This window comes from Apium graveolens, unplaced genomic scaffold (genome assembly GCF_009905375.1).
Source record: "Apium graveolens cultivar Ventura unplaced genomic scaffold, ASM990537v1 ctg4787, whole genome shotgun sequence".
In the NCBI taxonomy this organism is placed as follows: domain Eukaryota; kingdom Viridiplantae; phylum Streptophyta; class Magnoliopsida; order Apiales; family Apiaceae; genus Apium; species Apium graveolens.
Window position 1 is genome coordinate 27,716 of NW_027418685.1, and position 22,834 is coordinate 50,549.

General features: G+C 36.3%; 3 protein-coding genes and 1 pseudogene across 3 annotated transcripts; 2 read left to right on the top strand and 2 right to left on the bottom strand.

Moving 5' to 3' along the window:
- The first annotated feature begins 795 nt into the window (after positions 1–795).
- LOC141702203 (N(6)-adenosine-methyltransferase MT-A70-like) lies at positions 796–8,256 on the top strand. The gene is given in 8 exon segments (XM_074505898.1): positions 796–1,269; positions 1,272–2,078; positions 2,946–3,044; positions 3,528–3,611; positions 3,707–4,050; positions 5,646–5,862; positions 6,585–6,664; positions 7,645–8,256. Coding segments are annotated over 8 exon segments (2,286 nt in total). The 5' UTR covers positions 796–900; the 3' UTR covers positions 7,931–8,256.
- A 130-nt stretch (positions 8,257–8,386) lies between these two features.
- Positions 8,387–9,331, bottom strand: LOC141702204 (early nodulin-like protein 8). The gene is made up of 2 exons (XM_074505899.1): positions 9,055–9,331; positions 8,387–8,969 (listed from the first exon to the last, which is right to left on the bottom strand). The coding sequence occupies exons 1-2, from the start codon at positions 9,248–9,250 to the stop codon at positions 8,602–8,604; spliced, it is 564 nt and encodes a 187-aa protein (XP_074362000.1). The 5' UTR covers positions 9,251–9,331; the 3' UTR covers positions 8,387–8,601.
- A 1,480-nt stretch (positions 9,332–10,811) lies between these two features.
- Positions 10,812–13,382, top strand: LOC141702202 (ASI1-immunoprecipitated protein 1-like). The gene is made up of 3 exons (XM_074505897.1): positions 10,812–10,898; positions 12,476–12,931; positions 13,004–13,382. Exons 2-3 carry the CDS (start codon positions 12,485–12,487, stop codon positions 13,154–13,156), a joined length of 600 nt encoding a protein of 199 aa, XP_074361998.1. The 5' UTR covers positions 10,812–10,898; positions 12,476–12,484; the 3' UTR covers positions 13,157–13,382.
- Positions 13,383–19,979: 6,597 nt separating this feature from the next.
- Positions 19,980–22,465, bottom strand: LOC141702206 (uncharacterized; annotated as a pseudogene).
- Between the last annotated feature and the right edge of the window lie 369 nt (positions 22,466–22,834).

The following is a 22,834-nucleotide window of genomic DNA, read 5'->3' on the forward strand; positions in this document are numbered from 1 at the left end:
TTTTTAACTTAACCATACTATTATCACACTACCAAAATTATATTTCCACCTTTCGGTGAATTAATGTTCCCTTGTACTTATATGTCATGAGTTCTCCTGATTTTTTTTCCCAAGAATTCTCCAAATTTCAATATACTTAAAGTTTATATATTTTAAAAATGAAATTCAATTTTTTTTGTACGTAACTATATTTTTAAACAATGTTGAAAATTGTGTAACCAAAGAATACTCCTCAATATATAATGCCATTTTTTTGTCTTATTTACAAAATTTAAGTGCATATTTGGCTAGTGATCAGATACAAATTAATAACAAAATATAAATTATAAATCAGTGACCAATTAGTGATTGATATAGATATAATTAGTAATTATAAATAATTCATTTATATATTTATGTAGATGCCACCACTTATTTATTGATCAATTTTATATAATTTAGTGATTATTTTTTGGTAATTTAGTAATCGCCGCTAAATTGTTAATATATAATTTAATATTATATTCAGTGATTTTCAGTATGTAAATTAGTGATTAATTTATAATTTTTATTTTAATTTAATTTGTATTTGAGTAAGACTCTATCTATATATTTTTATGGACAATTTTTGCCAGTTTTTTTTTTAAAAAACACCTGTTTTTTATAAATAAATCTTACAACATGTCAAAACAATTTTCAGAAAAGAGAAAAAAGTGTTTTTTTTAGAGTGTAATAGTATAAAGTTAACATGCTCATAATTTTTTTCGAATTTTCTCATTAAAAAATTGCACTTGCTCCAAACAGCACCTTATTTTTCTCCCTCTAAATTAAAAACCTTCATAAACCCTAATCACAAAAAACCCAAATCAAACACCTATACACACACACACATATCTTTATCCAAATTGAAAACAAACCAACATGGAGGACAAAGAAGCAGAGATGAAAGAGAAGCTAGAATCAAGAATAGACAAATTACACAATGCCCAGATGGATCTAATTGCTTCTCTTCAAGTTCAAGTCCCTGACATTGTGTCTGAAATTGATCTTTCATTAAAAGTCATATCTTCTTTTAGTGGTAAGCCTTTTACACCTTTATCTAAAACCCCACTTCCAATTCCTAGTAAAGTTCCCAAGATTTCAAAAACCCAGATCAAATCTGTTGAGAGATTGAAGAATGAGGGTGTTTCGCAATCTTTAGGGGTGAAAGATGAGATTTTTAAGGGTTTGAGTAAGTCGAATGAGGTTTCAGGTAGTGGGGATGGGGAAAGATTGAATCTTGATGGGAATGTGGGTGGGGGGAGGAGTTTTTGTCGATTGTTAGGTGTATGGTTGCTGGTTGTTTGATGGAGAGGGTTCCGTTTACGCCTATTGATTCGTCGACTGTGTTGATGAAGTTGGAGAATAATGTGGGTGGGAGTGAGGTGGAGAAGGTTGCGTTGAGGGAGTTGGGTGGGGAAGGGGGGATTGGTGGGGTGGAAATGGCATTGAGGGCGATTGCGGAAGAGAATGGCGGAGTGGAGTTGGAGGAGTTTGTGGTGAGTGGGAAGTCAAGGGTTATGGTTGTGGAGATTGATAGGGGGAGGTTGGTTAAGGAGTTACCGGAGAGTAAACAGATTGTTGTTAAGAGTGAGGGGAATACGAGTCAGGGTCAGCAGACAGGGGTTACAGGAGGGGGAGGAGGTGAGTTTAATAATATTAATAATAATAATAAGGGGATGTTTGGGATGGGTCCGATGGGTAGAACGATGCCAGATGTGTGGATGGGACCCGGGGATCCACATTTTCAGGGAATGCCACCGATGTTTCCTGGGGGCGGAGGTCCGGGTGGAATGATGGGTCCAAGGGGACCAAGAGGAATGGTGAATATGATGGGTGTTCCTCCAATGCATAGGCCTCCGATGGGTCCGAATGGACAATTTGGTGGTCCTAGTCCGACTTCTATGAAGCCGCCCAGGAGTGAGGAGGATGATTTGAAGGATCTCGAAGCATTACTTAATAAGAAGTCTTTTAAGGAAATGCAGAAATCGAAAACTGGAGAGGAGCTTCTGGACCTCATTCATCGCCCTACTGCTAAAGAAACTGCTGTTGCAGCTAAGGTTTGTTATTTGAAGAGCTCTAAAACACACACACGCCCACAATACATTTGCCATTTTGATGAATTAAACAAACTTGCGTTTGTTGATAATGACATTTGGCATCTGCATTTTTTAAGCACAGTTTAATTTGCAGCAACTTTCTCTGTGGTTTTTTAATCACACATGGTAGACAGCTTGTAATGTAGAACAATGTTTAAGTTTTGTGAGCAAATGGTGTCTAGGACATATTGGTGCATAAAACGATTTTTTTTCATGATTATTATTATAATAATGTGAAGCGGCTGAAAATCGAAACTTGTGGATTCCTGATCGATCAAATCATAGACTGTCCTATTGCCTCCTTTTTAGGTGTGTATAATTGATAATACAGTGAGGATATGGGAGAGTACATGGAGTATCTGTGTTTTTGCATTCTTTTATGTCATGGAAATGATAGTAGTCTACATGTTAAGATGATAGCTGAACATTCTAATGTGATTGTGTGCATCATTTTTATTTTTGATACTTTGTATTAAGTTGTCTGCGAACCATCTTTATCCTTTAATGTAAATAAGTGGGTAAGCCAATGTATTATGGCATTTTGTCCCTTCTTTGATATTAGTCCCTGTCTCTAGTTAGGAAATAATACACATAGGCCCACACACACGCACACGTTTTGATTTGGTTGGTTAAGCTGGTAAAAAATGAGAGGTGGCTAATAATTTATGTTACTGTGGAAACTTCCATATTTTGCAAATTATGTGGACATTATTCTTTGTAGTTATGAATGTATACAGTACGTACTTCTGCATGCCCCTGGTTTTTTTTTTGGCTTACGTTGTTAGTGCTTTTACCATTTTGACTGAATTAGTATTGCAATTATTTCAGTTCAAAAGCAAAGGTGGTTCCCAAGTAAAGGAGTATTGCTCAGCTCTTACCAAAGAAGATTGTAGACGTCAATCTGGTTCCTTTTTTGCGTGTGAGAAGGTCAGTATAGCTACATTTCTTGTCCTTTCGTAACTTATTACAAACTCTGGACGCAACTGTTGCTAACGAAGTCAACTTATATTCTTATCCTAAATGTCAACGAAATTGTTTTGTCTACTCTTCTAAAAATCAGATATATATTACTTTGAGCTAGATCTATGTTAGGTACTTTTTAAATATTGTCACAAATGACGCCCTAATAGGTATTTGCGTGCTGGTTCAGTCAGCTTTCAACTCTGGGTGACTTTTGGCCTGTTATGGTGGTTTTAATAACTTGCAGCAATGACTATAAATTCAAATAAGATAGCTAAAACATGAACAGCAGTGGCTACTGACGTGATTTGATCTTAAAAGCTGTTAATGAACACAATTATATATGTTCATTTGATGGAATGTAAAAAGAAGGAAATTGTAATTATGGAACTACTCTGTTTGAAGCAACCACAGTTATTTAATGGTGTTAAATAATTTTCATGTTCTCAGGTTCATTTTCGGCGCATTATTGCCCCCCATACCGATGTTAATCTTGGGGACTGCTCCTTTCTGGATACATGCCGACACATGAAGGTGAATTCCGTGTTCTTTAAACACTATATATGCAGGGAAAAATATTCTTGTGATTTACTTTACTAACAATTCACATATTTGTTATTCTGTGATAGACATGTAAGTATGTTCATTACGAGCTCGACTCAACTCCAGATATATCACAAGTGATGATGGGAATTCCTCAAAAGACGCTCAAGCCTCAACGTGCAGAATATTGTTCGGAAGTTGAGCTTGGTGAATCACAGTGGATTAATTGTGACATTCGCAACTTCAGGATGGACATTTTAGGGCAATATGGAGTTATAATGGCAGATCCACCATGGGACATTCATATGGAATTGCCCTATGGTACTATGGCTGATGATGAAATGCGTACCCTTAATGTTCCTGCATTGCAAACTGATGGTCTAATATTTCTTTGGGTAACTGGACGAGCGATGGAGCTTGGACGAGAATGGTATGTCACCACATGCATTCTGACTTATAATGACAAAATTGATATTTGGGCTGAGTATATTTTTGGAGAGTACAAGTTATAGAAGTTTATGATCTCCTTTTTGCCCTAGATTTTTCATTGATTAGTCATTACTCATTAGATATGATTTTGTTTTATCTTCCTTGTCTGTTCCCTGCTTCTTCTTTTTCTGCCTTTCGCATGTCGTAGCACCCTTTAGGTAAATTTCAACTTTTGCATTACTTAAAGCCTTAAATGCATATCCAACCCTAAAATTTTCCCTAAATCTGACTATCAAATGCTGATGGTTCGATTTTAACTTCGGAGGTAGATAGTTAAAATAAGCCTTTTAGCTAGAAAATTGTTCAATATAATTGATATGGCACATATATGAAGTGCATTTTAATTGAAGAGTGATTTAACTGAAACTATTTGGTTATCCCTTTAATTTAATTGCAGATCATGTCTTCTCTTTTTTTTTTTTTTTTTTTTGCTAAATATTCTCTTTTTAGTCATGAACGTACAAATATCTGGCTAAGAGTGTTGTGTTCTAATTATGTTGAAATCTGTTTGAACAAAATCAAAAGATCAAGTTCGAGTGTCAACAGGCCAAACTTTGTGGTATACACTAGTCAAGTGTATATTATATTGTTTTGTGTTTATCTCAAAGTAGGAGTGTAAAAATGCAATGTTATAAAAAGCACTCTTACACTGGAAATGCAATTCAAAAAGATGCAATTTGATGCAAGTTTCAAATTGGCCCAAAAAGTGTGTTTAGTCGTGCTTAGTGACTTCCACTTTAATATCGACTCTTGTACTTTTTGTGCGTTAGTGCCTTTCACAACAGTCTTGTAATAATTTAGCAAAAAAAAACAGTCTTGTGATGACCTGTGTTTAATTTAAGAGTTCAACCATTAGATAAATGCATTTAGTGAGTTTCTCTCTCTATCAAAGAATTATCACCTCTATATAAACAAGTCCTTAATATTAATAATCTCGTGTCAAATTTTACACGTAGATCATTGAATACTTATAAGCTTTCTTTGTGTGTATTAAACTTTTATCACAATAGTTAATGTCATCTTTTTGTGGTCACTTCTACTCGGCCAATTTTCTAATTTGTCATTCAGATTTTACATATTCCTTTAGTCTAGATGTCTATTTAGCAATTAGCAGTCCAAATCTTATCACAGCAATTAGATATAGAAACATTATGTATGAACATGCTTGCATAGACATTCAAACAATTGCGAGACAATTATAGGTATCACCGTATAGAGCAAATATGTGTTTGTTTTCATTTCAATTTTTGAATTTGATATCATGTGTTAGCCTGCTTAATACAATAGTTTAAGCTTTGTACTGTTTCCGTGAGCAACTGTGTATCACTTTCGTTTATAAATATGATGTTATGTATGTTAGCCTATACAATAGTTAACCCTCTATGCTGTGTCCTTGAGAATGATGTTTGGGCTAGAGCAAACATTTTCGTGCATACTGTTCTGTTGATATCCTACAGCACCTTTTTGTTATGCTGGACAGTGGCTTCAATGTTGTATCTTAGTTTGTTTGCTTTGCATCTTTTCTTCTATTTTCAGTCTTGACCTTTGGGGGTATAAGCGTGTGGAGGAGATCATCTGGGTGAAAACTAATCAACTTCAGCGAATAATCAGAACAGGACGCACAGGTCACTGGCTTAACCATAGCAAGGAGCATTGCCTTGTTGGAATAAAAGGAGATCCAATTGTAAATAGGAACATCGACACTGATGTGATTGTTGCCGAGGTTCGAGAAACAAGTCGCAAGCCAGACGAGGTAAAATACGTGCATGTCCTTTTATCTAGATCTAATTGTTAGATGCTTGTTACAAGCTTATAATTTTTTATATTTATATCTAACACTAATATAAAAAATGAAGATAGGACCAGAACAATTCAGAAATGTTCAGATATTCAAGTTGTCAAAGCATGTACGAAGCAAAGCACTTGAAAGCTAATATATAGTTTTTTGCTAAGCAAGCTAATAATATAGAGTTGATTTACTGCACATACACAATGGTTAAATTAGGATACATTTCTGTACTATATACATTGATCAATGAACATGGATAAATAAAAACCCTTACTAAGTATTGGCTCAGGAACATCTTAATCTTTTTGGGGCAGCATCTGCATACACAGTCATGAGCGGCCACATGAATTTGAAGACATCTAAATTGCAGATCAATCAAGATAATTTAGGTCTTCTGAAACAAAGTAAACTGTTTTTTTTTGCTTTTTTCCCCTGTATTATTCCCTGAAGACTAAAGGTCAAGCATGCAGAGAATAAGGACGTCACATGCTCTTTTCCTTTTAAAATGGTTACTGTTCTAATTTTAAGGAGTCCATTGATAATACACCTAAATAAATAATTCTATTGTATCTGGCTTCATCCTTTTAATATTTGTTGCACATATTTTGGGCAATCAAGTTTTGTTTTTTCTAAGTGTCGTTAAAGATTTGAAATTAGCACTAATATAGTGACCTATTACTTCATAGATGTACCCAATGCTCGAGAGGATAAGCCCAAGGACAAGAAAGCTTGAGCTGTTTGCTCGCATGCATAACACACATGCAGGGTATGTTTTCTTGCCAATTTTTAGTTGAAGTGCTTTTGAATTTTTTGATAAATGAATTCAACCGTTGCCATCTCCTGCTGCCAAGATCATCTCTGTTTTTTTACCGGATAAATTTGCTGTAAATATGGTGTGAAGTAGAATAGAATGATGCGTAACTATCCAAATAATTTCACCATTTTAGCTGGCTGATGTCTGCAAAATGAGTTTCTATTCCCAATAGAAAGAGCAGAAGCTCTATCTTTCCGTATATGAAGGACCCAAAGTGGAGTCAAATGATTAAATGTTGGTTCCCTATATCTGCACTGCAGTATGTACTAAAAAATCCTTTTCTGATGGAGGTAATAATTGTTGGTGCCCTGTAAATGCTTCCTTGGCATAAAGCTGGTGCTTACTGCATTTATAAGAAGTTGAATAAATTACAGTACAGTATAATGAAATGGGAGGAAGATGCGAGTATGTTAAGACTGATATTTATTATGTTTCAGTTGATGATTTCGATTGTAGAAATTCGCAGCAGAATACAAGTATCTACATCTCTTTCAATATATATACATATACCCAAGTTTTAAAATTTCCAATTCAAAAGAGCTAAACCTGTCAAGCAATTTCTAGTAACAAAGATTTATTTGATATAAGAAATCTAGGCCTGTGACCCTGCGACGGGGTTAACTGTCTAAGCCTCTTCAGCAATTGCTTTTAATAAAGATTTATTAATTGGTGTTTGATAAAACATTAAAACTAGATTAAAAAGCCACGGGTGTGCTGATTTCCGCCTCTTCCTGCAAAAGAATGTTATTATATTTTTTTATGTGCTGAGTGCTTTGCTGTTCTAGAAAATAGTTTTAAACTCGTCACTTTTAAGCTAAATTGTTTGGTTCTTGGTGACAAATTGCAATTAAATTTGAGCTAAATTCTTCCAGTTTTGCAAGCGTTAGCTGTAGTATGGGATTTCCCTTTAACCAGTTCCTTGCATAAATCAGGTGGATGTCACTAGGGAATCAGCTGAATGGAGTACGGTTGGTTGATGAAGGGCTCCGAGCGAGGTTCAAAGCTGCATATCCAGAAGTTGAGGTCCAACCTCAATCTCCTCCCAGGCCTTCTGCTATGGAAGTGGACTCTACTGTGCCTCAACCACGAAATATGTCCAAAGGGGGTGAATCAACATCTACATCAGCACAGTTTGCAGAAGAAAGAGCTCAAGAAGCGGCCTATGCCTATGTACCTGACAAAAAACCAGTAAATGTTGATGTGGAAATGACAAGCTAACTGTGTTCGTTCACAATAGTAGGTCACAGCTGTTTGGAGTTCATTCCAGAACCTACATAAGATATTAACGGACCTCAATACTGAGAGGATAGCCCAGAAAGAAAATCTTAATCATAATGTCTATATACTAGGTTGGTCATCACTGTTTTGGTTGCTTTGGAAGTTAATTTTGATGCTAGATACAAATGTGTTGTGCCCATAGATTAACCTTGTGTTCGATGGAAACTACATAGAGGCTTTCTATCTAGCACAAAAAATGAAAAGGCTCTTGTATCAACTCTGTAAATTCTGACAGGAATTGTTAATGGCATCTCTGTTCATTAGTTTTTTCATGCCTTACAAATATTGTCACGTAAATGGCACCTTTTTGTCCAAAAAGTTATCACAAGGAAATGTTCACCTTTGTTCTAGTATACTCTTTAAACTTCGGAAAACTAAATTTATTCTTTAAACAAAGAAACATAATAAGCATTAAATATATAACAGATGTGACTTTATAACACTTGTAGAAGTACAAAATTGGTCCCCTTTAGAGTTTTACACTGCTTGCCATAACAAAGAATCTTACACATATGTTAAAGAATCAATTTAAGTATTGAACCTATAATGAATGAAGTATTTTTAGAATGGACAGTTGAAATTTAGTGTGTTGTTTCATATGGCTGCCAAGACTAATGAACATAAACCAGGAACCCCATGGCTACTGACAAGAAGACTGGAATGTTGATCGATGGCGATGAAGAAGGCGGTGCTGGGATTGATCCAAACACATTTTGATAAGAGGGTGATGCTGCTGGATCATAAGGAGGTGCTGGTGCTGAAGAAGATCCATTACCCGAAAGCATTGAAATCTTGAGTTTCTGATATTTTTCACAGTGACCCTTTTGTCCACTGGTGAAATAATAGTTGTCAAGAGAAGTAATGTTGAAGACAGAGTTGCCATTGTTCATATACACGATTGGATCTGCAATGTTACAGCTGTTATAAGCTTCTTCCGTTACTTGCACAACTGAATCTTCACTTGGTGGATACAGAAAAACTGCAACATAAACAAGATTAATACTTAGAGCTGGTGACTGACAATGTGATCAGAATAAAAATCAAACAAGAAATCGATAACTTACGTAGAGAGTCTCCGATCTTCAAGCTGTATTTTTTCGACCATTTGGCATAGACATTTTTATTCAATGAAGAGGGAAGTCCCCAGGCACGTAAATCTCCAACCTTGTATTGGTAGCACAAGACTTGAGTTTGGATCAGCATAAAAAACAGGAGAGTTGTAAAACATAGCGGCTGTTTATGAAAACCAAGACTCCCCATTTCTGTCAATATTTCTCTCTGGCTCTTGGTTTATAATACAAGTACTGAGGGACAGATTATATACAGTTGGCTAGAATAGTGATAGAGATCTAGCTTATTGGACTGTGAAATGTCAAGTTGAAAGGCATTTTTTTTAATATATTCATGAGCATCATGTAATGTGATTGGCAGCTTCATCTGTGGACACTTATTTAATAGTGAACCCCACATATTGATGACAAAAATAGCACAAAAAATATGACATCCCAAGATCTACTATTTAAAGTTTGGGGTAAATAGCACAAGGGTCTAGGATGATCCCAAGTCAAAAACTTGTATTCTTTATAGTTCATACAAACTTTAGGTAGTAGACCAAACCTTTGATACTGCATTGTCAATTTGCTATGTACACAGAGAGATGTTAATCTATATGCACGGGACTGAAACAACAATTGTTAAGAAAAGTTAAGAGAAACAATTTAGAATTTTTACCTTCCCCGATAATTAGCGTGAAAAGTGTGAAATTTTTATGAATACAGGATGTAATCATGTAAATGCATGATTAGTAGGCAGAAGGACTAGACCAACATGAACATGAGAACATCAGAACAATAGCATGTGAGATGACAGTTGTAACATTACATCAAATGCTGCACCATGAAACAATGGAAAATGATATGCTAGGAGACCAATAGACGGTGGGATAGATTGTGTGATATTTCACAAGTATTTACACATTTCATTTGAGATAGTAAAATCTAAACACTAATCAAGTTAAGTTTACAAATAACCGAGTCCAAGTGATGATCTTCACCTAAAAAATATCAAAGCAATTCAGAAGAAATGATAACTTAACAAATATTTTAAAATGAAGGTACTTGGTTTATACATATATATTATGTATTTCAAATATTTTTGGATATAAGTACTGATTTTTTTAAGTTTTTTTTTGAAAATATTGGGAAAAATACGGGACAATCAATATGCAACTACTTATATCGATCTTTTTGATTATATCTGAGGTTGTACGTAGGTTGCGACCAGTTGCAGAAAATCATATTTTAACAAAAAAAAATTTGAAAAACATTATTTTTGTAAATAAAAAATATTTGAGAATTTACTAAAAATACTAACTTTTCTAAATTTTTTTGTGATTTTATTATCTTCAGATTTTTTTGGGCAAAAATACGAAATCAACCAAAATCAACCAGATATGCAACTAGTAATGAAGTTTTTTTTTGTTGCATTTGAGATTGCATGTATTTATAGAAACTCGTCAAATGTTACATCAAGTTGATTTCAGTAGACAAAAACCGTATTTTTGCAAAAAAAATTGAAAAATAGTATTTTTGCAAATTAAAAAATATTTTTTACAATTTTTTTTAAAAAATAACAGTGTTTTTGAAAAAATATTTTTAGACTTGGTTATTTTTCAAAAAAACCCAAAATATTTTTACAATTTTTTTTAAAAAGTGACAAGATTTTTGCAAAATCGTTTTGAATTTGGGTATTTTTAAAAAAAGTTCAAAATTACATAAACTACACGATCTAATATAAAAACGGATCAGAGACAAATTAAAAAAAAACATAATAACCCCCTTAAACTAAACAGTGCTTTTCAGTTTTCAAGTTTCAAACTGTCGCTTCGCTCTCTCTACCTCTCTGCTCGGTAATTTCTTATCTTCTTCTTTTCTTTTATTGTATGTATATATTTTTGATTTTGTATGTATACATTACTGATTATCAGCACATACAATGATCTTCGTTTTGTGTTATTTTTAAATTGGGCACACATATAAACCCTAATTTTTTGAATTTATTAATTTTAATTGTGTCGCAAAAATTAATTTTATTGAAATTATCACAACATTGAGAATAATTGTAGATGATCAATTGCTTAGAAATTGAGTAATGGCCTGTTTGGCTGTTTGTAGATATTTGAATTGCATTTTTTAACTTGTTTGTGGTATTAGAGTAGTTCTGCTTGATTTTTTTCGAGCTTCGGTAATACTTATTTGATTAGTATTTGATTCTGGATTGGGAGACAGTTTAGTTATTTATTTTTTTGGAGTTTTTTTTAGTCTTTGGTAGTTTTGTTGATCGTAGTAGTTAATAGTTAGTTTACGATTTTGTAATTTCGATTATATTCGGAATGTAGTTTTGTTTTGGAAGAATTTATTGTGATACTTTGATTGGTTCATTGTGGTAATGGTTTTGTACTATTGACTTATAGTTGTTCTCGAACTATTGCACGGCCTTAGTAAGTCGTAATGGTTCGTAAATATGTATTTCAACATTAGAACACTATTTATGTATTTCAATATTTGAATACTGCCCCGATTGAGTTTCAGTTTATGTGGATGTAGTCTTGAAATATTAAAGTATGTAATATATGATCGTTATTTGTTAGAGCAAGTCCAACAATGTCCTAGTGAATGCCGTATAATATACCCCCTCTTGTCCACAATATAGGTCATTTGATTTTTTGCACACAACTCAATTGCTTTGAAAAATGTTAATCCTAACTATGTTTTCAAAGCTCTTAAAAATACGGTAAAAAAGCCAAACACCCTATATAATGGACGAGAGGGAGTATCTGAATACAATTGGAGGGGAAGGGAAAAGATTACAGGAGAGAGATGTGTAAAAAAAGGAGGGAAATTAATTTTTTTATTCATAGAAGTGAAATAAGGCATGCATAGTGGTGCCTTAGAAATAGGGCTTGAAGAGTTTGATGTAGTGATATACAAGGTATCATTAGGACATTATTGGAACAACTTTTTTTGTCAAATAACTTAAATTTTAACTTAGGACGACATATAAGGACCTTGTTGGACTTGCTCTTAATAAAGCATTTGTTGTCATAAATTTGTAACCCGGGTCAAATCTCCTGTCTTTTTCCAAAATCGGGTCATGTTTGGATTATGTGTCCGAAATTAGGTAAAGCATACGGGCCCAAATGCAGCCAATTTACCAAAAGTCCACCACAAGCCCCAAAAGATCATGATTTGTTGGTGCACATAAGTAGTAGTATTTGGCCTTATAGAATGAACAGAAGTTCCAAATTTTATCGACGTGGGACTGGGGTGTTACAAAATTGGTTTTGGTCATTTCTTGATTAGGCTATATGTATGTAATGTAATGTGACTGATTTAGCTTTCGGAAAGGTTTTATCCAAGGGAAATTTTCTGATGAACTTCTTGTAGAAATTAGGTAGTATTTAATTGTTCTCTGCTTTTCATGTAGTTTATTGCCATGGAACTCTCGGATGAAGAAAAATATGCTGCCTTTAGAGAGAAGGTGAAAAGGACGGTTTATGTTGACAACCTTTCACCTCTAGCAACTGATGCTGTTATGAAAACTGCTCTGGATCAATTTGGAAATGTTCTTAGTGTCCAATTTATTCATAACTACGTTGGACCTAGTAATATGCCAGCTGCTGCCTTAGTGGAGATGGAAACCGAAAAGCAGGCTTTGAAAATTGTAGAGGAAACTGCCGAGTTTCCTTTTATGATATCTGGGATGCCAAGGCCTGTAAGGGCATTTCCAGCCGAGATAGAGATGTTTGAAGATCGTCCAAGGAAGCCAGGTAGAACGATACAATGTCGATGGTTGGAAGAAAACGATCCTGATTTTCAGGTAGCACAACAGATCAAAGAACTTGTTAAATACCATGCCAGTGAGGCGGCTTTCTTGCTCAAGGTAGACTCCAGCCTTCCTCAAATCTGTCATAGTTATTAAACTGTTTTAATTTATTTTTGTTTTTTTTTGTAGCAACAATTGGCGGAAGAAGAGAGACTTCATAATAAGCATGGAGAAACCCTAAAAGCTAACCGCAAGAAGTATGATCTGATAGAAAAAGTTTTAACTGATGGAAGTGCTAGAAAGTTAGGGAGCTGCTATAACATAAAGTTGCAAGAAAATTAGCACCGGATATATAGTCTTAAATGTCGTTCATGTAGTTTTCAATCCAAGTACAGTTGCAAAATTTTCCAATGTGCGAGTACTTGGAGGTTTTTATTATAAATTTTAATGTATCCAACTGGAATCAGATAGATAAGCAGCAAGCCCTAAGCTTCTGGGTAGTGCTATTCATGAATGTTAATTAGTTATTGGGGAAACTCTACATATTATGAATTCACTTGTCGTACCATCTCGAACCCACGTTTACACCATTCTAGTGTAAAAGTAAGTTTTAACCGTTAGGGCTTGTTTGACAAATCTGAGCTTAATGACTTATAAACGTAATGATGTGTTTTTTCTCAACTTATTTTTTATTTTTAGCTTTTTTATTAATTTTAGTTTTAAAAAATATTTTTTAAATGTTAATCCAACTTAAAATATAAGAATTAAGATAATTATATTTAAAAATTATTTATTTTAGTTCATTTAAATATAAAGAATTCTAAATTATAAGTAAAATTATCCAAACACTTACATAACTTATCAACTTATCAATTATAAATCACTTTTAAGTTATAAGTTAGTTATTTAAAATTATCCAAACATGCACCGTTATAAGTTACTTATTTTAAAATTATCCAAACATGCACCAAGTCCAGAAGTCACATTATATCAGTGGAAATTTGATGTACTCTGAGAGTATTATGATTAATCTTTGGGTTTGAAATCAGTAATTGTATACCCGGTATTGGTCATAACTCACGAGTTTTTTGAAATCTCTTCAGATAGATGATTTCTTGATTTGATGATCCCCAACAGTGTATCAATTTCCTAATTTGTTGATGCCCAATACTAAAATATTGTATAAATAATTGCTTAATCAAGTTTAAATACCATTGTTTTAAAATTGTCGTCAAACAATCGTGAATCATGTCAACAATAAAATTCACACACAGTTCACTTTGATTTTTGCTGATGCCCAACAATAAATCATTGTAAAACAGTCGATTAATCAAGTTTAACCGTTTTAAGTTGTAATGAATTAACTTGTTTTAACAAAGAGAAAAAGATAATTTTACTAATACTAGCAATGGATCCACGAATATTGATAGTTTACTGGGACAGATTCGAGACGCCCAGCCGCCTCCCTATCTCAGCTATTACACAAAACAATTCATCCCCCAAACCCTAGCTTCTCCCCCCCCTAACTCTCTTCCCCCTTCAATTACTATATTGCCCTTTGACCCCTTTCTTTTTATTCCACTGTTCACCCAAATTAGTATTTTATTCTTTTGCCCTTCCAGCTTTGTTTTTCCTCCTTGAATACACCATTGGCTGTTTAACGGACACTTGGAGTATCACATTACCTCGCCCCCAAAGATTCACCTTGTCCTCAAGGTGGAAAACAGGAAATTGCAATGCTGTCCGTTCCACATCTTCCCAGGTGGCCTCGAACCTTGGTAATCCCTTCCATTTGATCAGAGTCTCCATCTTTACAACGGGGCCTTGTTGCACTTGCCGCACTTCCAATAATTCTTCAGGTTCGACCATCATCTCCAGTTCTGCATTCAGCTGGTATGGGAGAGTTGGGTTTACTGGGACATGGCCTACAGCTCTTTTAAGTTGCGAGACATGGAAAACTGAATGTATTTTGCTATCTTGTGGAAGATCTAACCGATAGGCCACTGCTCCTATCTTCAAGATAACTTTGAAAGGCCCGTAGTACCAGACTGCCAACTTCTCAAAAGGCCTTTTTGCCAAGGATTGTTGTCTATATGGCTGGAGTTTGAGAAATACCCAGTCCCCAACCTCAAAACTTTCCTCACGTCTATGTGCATCAGCAGCTTGCTTCATACGTTGTTGAGACCTGTGCAAATGAAACTGCAAATCATCTAAAATATGGTCCCTTTCGAGAAGCATTTCTTCCACACTGTTCACTGTTGCCTGACCTCTGTCGATTCTCAGCACGGGTGGTGCCTCTCTGCCATACAATGCTTTAAAAGGGGTAATTTTAGTGGAGAGATGAGGGGCGGTGTTGTAAGAATATTCTGCCCAGTGAAGCCACTTGGCCCAATTTTTAGGCTTACCCCCTACGAAACATCGAAGATAAGTTTCCAACCCCTTGTTCACATTTTCGGTTTGCCCATCCGTCTGGGGATGGTAAGCTGTGCTGCGCTTCAATGTCGAGCCCTGTAGCTTAAACAGCTCTTTCCAGAAAGTTGAGATGAAAATACGATCTCGGTCCGACACGATTGATCCTGGAAACCCATGCAGTTTCACAATCTCCTTAATGAAAACTTTAGCAACAGAGAAAGCATCAAACGGATGGCGAAGACCCAAAAAATGTGCATATTTGGTTAATCGATCGACAACCACCAATATAACATTGTAGCCCTGGGACATTGGTAGTCCTTCTATAAAATCCATCGTTATATCTTCCCACACCATAGTTGGAATAGGCAGGGGTTGCAATAGCCTTGCTGGTGATTGCTGCGAAACCTTTTGTTGTTGACATGTCATACACTTTTTGACGTAAGCTGTCACATCCCCTCTCATCCCTTTCCAATACCATTCACCAGCTAACCTCAAATACATTTTTACTTCCCCTGCGTGACCCCCAACAGGTAAGTCGTGGTAAACTTCCAGCAGTTGAGTTACGACCTTTGAAGATCTTGGCACCACTATTCGTCCCTTATACCTTAACTTCCCATCGACCAAGTGGAACTTGCTGGGTTCTGGGTTAGCTTTCTTTAACCCTTGCATGATAAATTGCAGATCTTTATCATCTGCAATCTCCCTATCTAACTGTTCCCACGAAACCCCATGTATCGACACCATTTCCCTTAACACTACCTCTCCTGTTTTCTTCCTGGATAGAGCGTCAGCCACTCGATTTGCCGCCCCAGGTTTAATTTGTATTTCGAAATCAAACCCTAACAACTTAGCAACCCATCTTTGATAATCTGCATTAATTTCTCGCTGCTGGGTTAGGAAATGAAGGCTCTGTTGATCAGATCGTACCACAAAGTGCCTTCCCAATAGGTAATACTTCCACTTTTGGACTGCCAACACAATAACAATAAGTTCTTTTTCGTACACTGATTTTTGCCGCCCTCGTGTCCCCAACAATTTGCTAAAAAATGCTATAGGTCTGTTCTGCTGCATAAGCACCGCACCTACCCCATATCCCGAGGCATCAGCTTCGACAATAAACGGTTGCTTGAAATCCGGTAATAGAAGTACTGGGGCATGGGTCAGGGCTTCCTTGAGGTGGTTAAAGGCTTGCGTTGCAGCCTCACTCCAGCCGAAATTGTCTTTCTTAAGTTGTTCGGTGAGGGGTTGAGCCAACTGGGCATAATGTAATACAAATTTTCGGTGTAACCGGTCATCCCCAGAAAACCACGCAACTCCCAAAGATTAGTGGGTTGAGGCCAGTCCAGAATTGCAATGATTTTATCTTGATCCACTTCCACTCCTTTGTGTGAGATGACGTGCCCGAGATATCCAATTGACTCTTTACCGAATTCGCATTTCTTTCGATTTGCTACTAGACTGTGGTCCTTCAATTTAGCCAAAACTGTTTCAAGATGGGTGGAATGTTCCTCCTTATTTTTGCTATACACCAAAATATCGTCGAGAACACAACACAAACTTCCTTAAAAATGGACGGAACACATCATTCATAAGCGATTGGAAGGTGGTCGGCGCATTCATTAGCCCAAATGGCATCACCAAAAATTCATAATGCCCATCATGTGTTCTAAAAGCCGTCTTATGAGTATCCTCCTCCCGAACCCTTATTTGGTGGTACCCCGCCTTCAAATCTAACTTCGAAAACACGGTTGTTCCATTTAATTCATCAAGTAGCTCATCAATCACCGAAATTGGGTACTTATCCGGAACTGTTTCTTTGTTCAATGCCCTATAATCAACACAAAAACGCCAAGACCCATCCTTCTTCTTTACTAAGAGCACCGGGCTTGAAAAAGGACTTATTGATGGTTTTATGATTCCCGCAGCCAATATGTACTTGATGAGTCTCTCTATTTCATCCTTTTGACTCTGGGGGTATCTATAAGGCCTAACTCCCACTGGACTACTACTTTCCTTCAATCTTATGGCATGCTCATGAGCTCGTTTTGGTGGCAGACCCTGAGGCTCCTCGAATACTCGGTTATACTGCTTCAGACTTTTCTTCAAAAATTCCGGGACTCCTGATTTTTCCTCAGTTGTCTGGGGAGTCCATGTCTCTGTCTGTTGTAACGCAACAACCTCCATCTGTCTGCATTCTACAACAAATCCCCCACCTAGTTTTTGCATCGATTTAATCATGGCTTTTAGCGAGATCTTTGACCGCATAAGGGAGGGGTCCCCTGTTAGAGTCACTGGGTTTCCTTGGATGTTGTAGGTCATCTCCTGCTTCTTCCAATCTGTCATTACCACCCCTAAGGTTTCTAGCCATTACACCCCTAGAATAATGTCTGAGTTGCCCAATCCTAGAGGTAAGAAATCTGATATCACTTCTACACCCCCTTCCAACTGTAACTTCATCTTGCGGCATATGCCATTTCCTTGAACCGAGTCTCCATTACCCAAACACACGCCAAAGCTTCCCCGTTGGTTCCACGGGAAGGCCCAACTCCTTAATCAACTCGAGTGACACGAAATTGTGTGTCGCCCCGGGATCAATTAACACTACCACTTCATAATCACCTATTGTTCCCTTTAGCTTCATGGTCTTGGGGTTCGACAAGCCCACCACCGAGTTCAAAGACACTTCTGTGATGACTTCCTCTGGGGTTGAAGGTAGGCTTTCCCCGTCTTCCCTTTCGAATTCACCCTCTTCTTCTATTAGCAATACACTCAACTCCCTTTTTTGGCAACGATGCCCAATGGACCACTTGACATCACAACAATAGCACAAACCTTTGGCCCTCTTCTCTTGTAGTTCCCTTTCTGTTAGCCTTTTAATTTCTCCTGGCACATTCCTGGATGCGGACCTTTCACTTGGGGACTGGACAGAGGCTTGGGACTCATGAGATCTTACACTCCAAGGTCGAGACACAGGGGGGCTGGTAGGAAAGCCATAGGATTGTTGCGAAGTTGATGACGTTCCTTTAGAAAAATTCATAAATGACCCAGTACGAATAGCACCCAGCCCGGATTTTCTCCCTCCTGCCACACGATTTTTCTCCTCCACCCGCATAGCCACTTCCATTGCCTGCTCTAAACTCATAGGGTTTATCAATCACACCTCCATTTTCACTTCTTCTTTCAACCCATTATTGTACTGCCCCAACAAGATATTCTCAGCAACACGATCTAACGGAGACGCCGTCTCAATGAACTTTCGGTTGTATTCACTCACAGTAGTTGTTTTGCACGGTGGAGAGCCATTGTTCATATAGTGATCCCCCACTAGATGAACGAAATTGTCGCAAAATGAAAGTTTTCAATCAATCCAACGACGAATTGGGTGCCTCTTGTTCTCCCACTAATACCACCTCAAAGCATCACATTCAAGTGCTACTGCTACCGCATCTAACATCTCCTCTTCTGCTAATTTATAAAACTGGAAATAGCGTTCCACCCTAAGAATCCAACCATCTGGATCACTACCATCAAACACTGGCATATCCAGTTTACGAAACCTCCAATTTCCAGGACCTCCTCCAGAACCATTACCTTCGTTCCTACCCCAACCTCCACCATACCCTGTCCCAATGTCGAACACGAAAACCTAATCCATTATCATCAAAACCCAGTAAAGGAGTAGGAATACCTTGGACAGGAGTGTTCACGCCCATAATCCCCGAGCCTGGTTGATTTACACTGCCTTCGAGCTTCTCATTTATGGGTACGTGGATAGCTTGAAGTTCCGTCAAAGTGCTGCGTATCTTGGTTTGGAATTTGGCCTGCTCATTTCTCATGCTGTTAATTAACGACTCCTGGTACTCCCGGCTGCGATTAATCCTTCCTTCTAAACGCTCAGCCACAAGATCCAGCTCTGCCCCCAATTTTTTTGTTGGCTTGGTTGTATCCATCGCATTAAACCTCGGTAAACGAATGCTTCATAGCTCCACGCCTTTTCCCACGGCGTTCGAGACCATCGTCGACACCGTCGTCTCCAGATCTGCTAATTTTCCTTCCATTTCCTCTACTCTTGGTTCATCGTCGGTGGTCCCATCGGAAAGGTGCTCTGATAACACTTTTGTAATGAATTAACTTGTTTTTAACAAAGAGAAAAGATAATTTTACTAATACTAGCAATGGATCCACGAATATTGATAGTTTACTGGGACAGATTCGAGACGCCCAGCGCCTCCCTATCTCAGCTATTACACAAAACAATTCATCCCCCAAACCCTAGCTTCTCCCCCCTTTTAACTCTCTCCCCCCTTCAATTACTATCTTGCCCTTTGACCCCTTTCTTTTTATCCCACTGTTCACCCAAATTAGTATTTTACTCTTTTGCCCTTCCAACTTTGTTTTTCCTCCTTGAATACACCATTGGTTGTTTAACGGATACTTGGGGTATCACATAAGTATCATATCTTTGACATTGTCCTCAAACAATCGTGAATCATATAACTCAAAAATCTTATTATATCAGATGAAACTCAACAAGGATTAATATGGTGCTAACACGAAATCACAGTAGAAGTCAATTGCAGTAAACATTGAGCATAAAAATTACATTGTATCTATTTACAATTCTTGATGAGCACGTACTTGATCCTCCTACCAGCACATGAGTAACACTTTAATTCTTAAGATAAACTAACATTATATGAAGATGAAAATTATCTAAAGAATGTATCCGGAAGTGACTAATTATTTTCTTTCTTCAGTCCGAACTTTCGATAGGAAATGGGCTTATAATCCGCAATTTCATACAGAAAATCCAGACCAACAGTAGCAAAAAGAAAAATCAAAAGATTCTCAGACACAGAAATTCCACCATCATAAGCATGGGACAAAAACTATTAGCATTAAACTCCAGAGGAGGTCCGCCCTCCAACAGCAGCTAGGCCTGCGTAGCAATCAAGTTTTCATTAGCCTCAGACAAACTACTAACTATACTTCGGCTTGATGTTTCAAATGATAGATAACAAAAATGTACCTTTAACGATGCCAAACGCTGCAGCTGCCCTGTCTTCAGGTGAATATCTTCCAAATCTCTTCGTATCACATATCTGTAGGTACACCATATAATGCACAACTGGCGAAAGTGATTCCTAAAGGGATTATTAGCTCGGTAATGTTGGTCGGTCGAGCCAAGGAGAAAGGCAGCCCCGCTAATGTCCCAACTAAAGCTGCAACGATTGCAGCTTTTATAGACTCCAGTCGTTCTTTATCTTTCTGATTGCTTTGATTTCATTCTCCGTGAGGTCATCTGGTCCAACAGCTAAAGAGCGCTCTGCCTCTTTCACTAATTGACTAGCTTCAAGAATTTCTCTCTGACATTCTTCAATCTTCATAATTGAAAACATTCCTGATAAGCAACTTGGGACTTCTGGTATATGCAGGAAAGCTATTTGTTTTAAAAAAAAAAATTCAAATTCTGATGTACAAGACCAAATGTGACGAAATATCAGTAAATTAATAATTTTTTGGAGATCAGTAACTACGACTGATTGAAGAGTGGTCCTTATTCTATACTCATACTGGTATTCTATACAACAAGAACTATAATATCTATGAGATCAATAACTAGGACTGATTCAAAAGTGTTCCTTATCCTAAACTTCATATTTGTATTTTGTGTCATTTATGAGCATAAGCCTTATTACTAGAGTAACATAAATAGAGAATTATATATCTTAATAAGTACATAATATCAACTTAAATAATCAAACAATCCATAGCATTTCTCATGGATACTAACAGTCGCTTCGCTTGATCATTCAAAATTATGAAATCATACCAACCAGTATCAGGTTAAATAGCTGATACAGATATTAACAAGTACACAAATCTACCATTGCCTAAGCATCTCAACCACTGAATATCCCAAGCATACAATTATCAAAAAAAAACAATAGACAGCAGGTTTTTCAGAAGCCCCATTTCATAGTTAGTACTGGATGTTATAAATGAAGAAAACAAATGCAATCTTCCCCGCTTGAATTTATGTCGGTACCAAATGTTGTAAATATCAACACAAATATTTGTGCCCTTCATAGTTGGTACTAGATGTCCTAAGATTCGACAAAAAGATTAAAACTTTAACTTTACGCATAGTATACAAATTACTACATAAACTCTTTTATATAGTTCCAACTGTTACAGAATTTCAAAGCAATCGTGTTCTATAAATAATAGAAAACATCACATAATACATTTTCTTTTTTTGAAATTGAACATACTTAATAGAAAACCCCCCCCCCAATAAATTTTTGGTTCCTGCAGAGAGACCCTTCTACTAAAGAGGGAGAATATACCTAAATATACACTACTCCATTACATATAAACAAAAAACAAATATAGACATGATCCGAGAATTTTATTCATTTATGAGATCAGTTAAGTAGGTTGGGACCTATAATAATATTAATTTATCGATATTGTACAATTTAATATTTATACCCCAGAAGCCCTGGCTTCAAGCTGTTTAACATAGAGAGTGGACCTTTAACTACATTTACATACAAAAATTGAATTAAAATGTACATGATAAATAAATACACTCTGAACCGGAAAATTTTACTCATTTATTGAATGTCAGGACCTAAAGAGATATTAAATTTATCGAGCTTATTCATTTATCGAGATTTTACTATAGGTACCTCAGAAACCCGGCTTCAAGCTGATTAACATAATCTTGATCAGTTAAACTCTATTATGTCAGTACCGAAAAAAAAGATATTAAATTTATCTAGCTCATCCATTTATCAAATATTCATTTATCGAGATTTTACTACCTCAGAAGCCCTGGCTTCAAGCTGTTTAACATAATCTTGAACTCTCTTAGCCTCAGCTTCTTGTTTTTCAATCTCAGCAAGTTCCATTCTTGCAATCTCAACTCTCTCAGCAGCTTTTTCCAACCCATTCAACAACCCCTTGTTCTCTTCTTTCTCCAAAAGACTCTGCACTTGCTCATCCACTATTCCATACACTACATCTTTAAGCCCTCTTGTTGGTTTTTATTTTCACCATTAATATTTGTACTAAAGCATTTGAATTTGAGAGATGAGGAAGAAGATAAGAATGGTGAAATGTGGAGGAATGGTGAGTGTGGTGGATGGTGGTGGTGAATGAGGTTCATGGGTGGTGATTGATTTAAGGTTGGAGTGATGATGGAGGTCATCTCAACTGTGAAGCCAATGGATGTGTGTAGATTTTATTTTATCTCGTTTTTGGAGGAGAATGTGTAGATTTATATTTTTTCATTTATATACTTGCCAAAATATAAAAATAAAATTGCTTTTTGTTAACTCACATTCACATCACATAATATTAATATCATTATTTGAAATATTATAGTTAACAAAAGCTTTAATAAATAAATTAACGATTTTTCTATTATATGATGAGTGGGCATCTGATAACCGATAAGTATGAAAATTTACAAGTTCAGTGTATTTGATTGATTTCTTTTTTTTATAATAGCGATGATCCCGTGCATTTACACAATTTTTTTTTAACTTAAACCCTTGCTCCCGAGTTTTTTAAAGGGAAGGAAGTAACCGATTAAGCCCA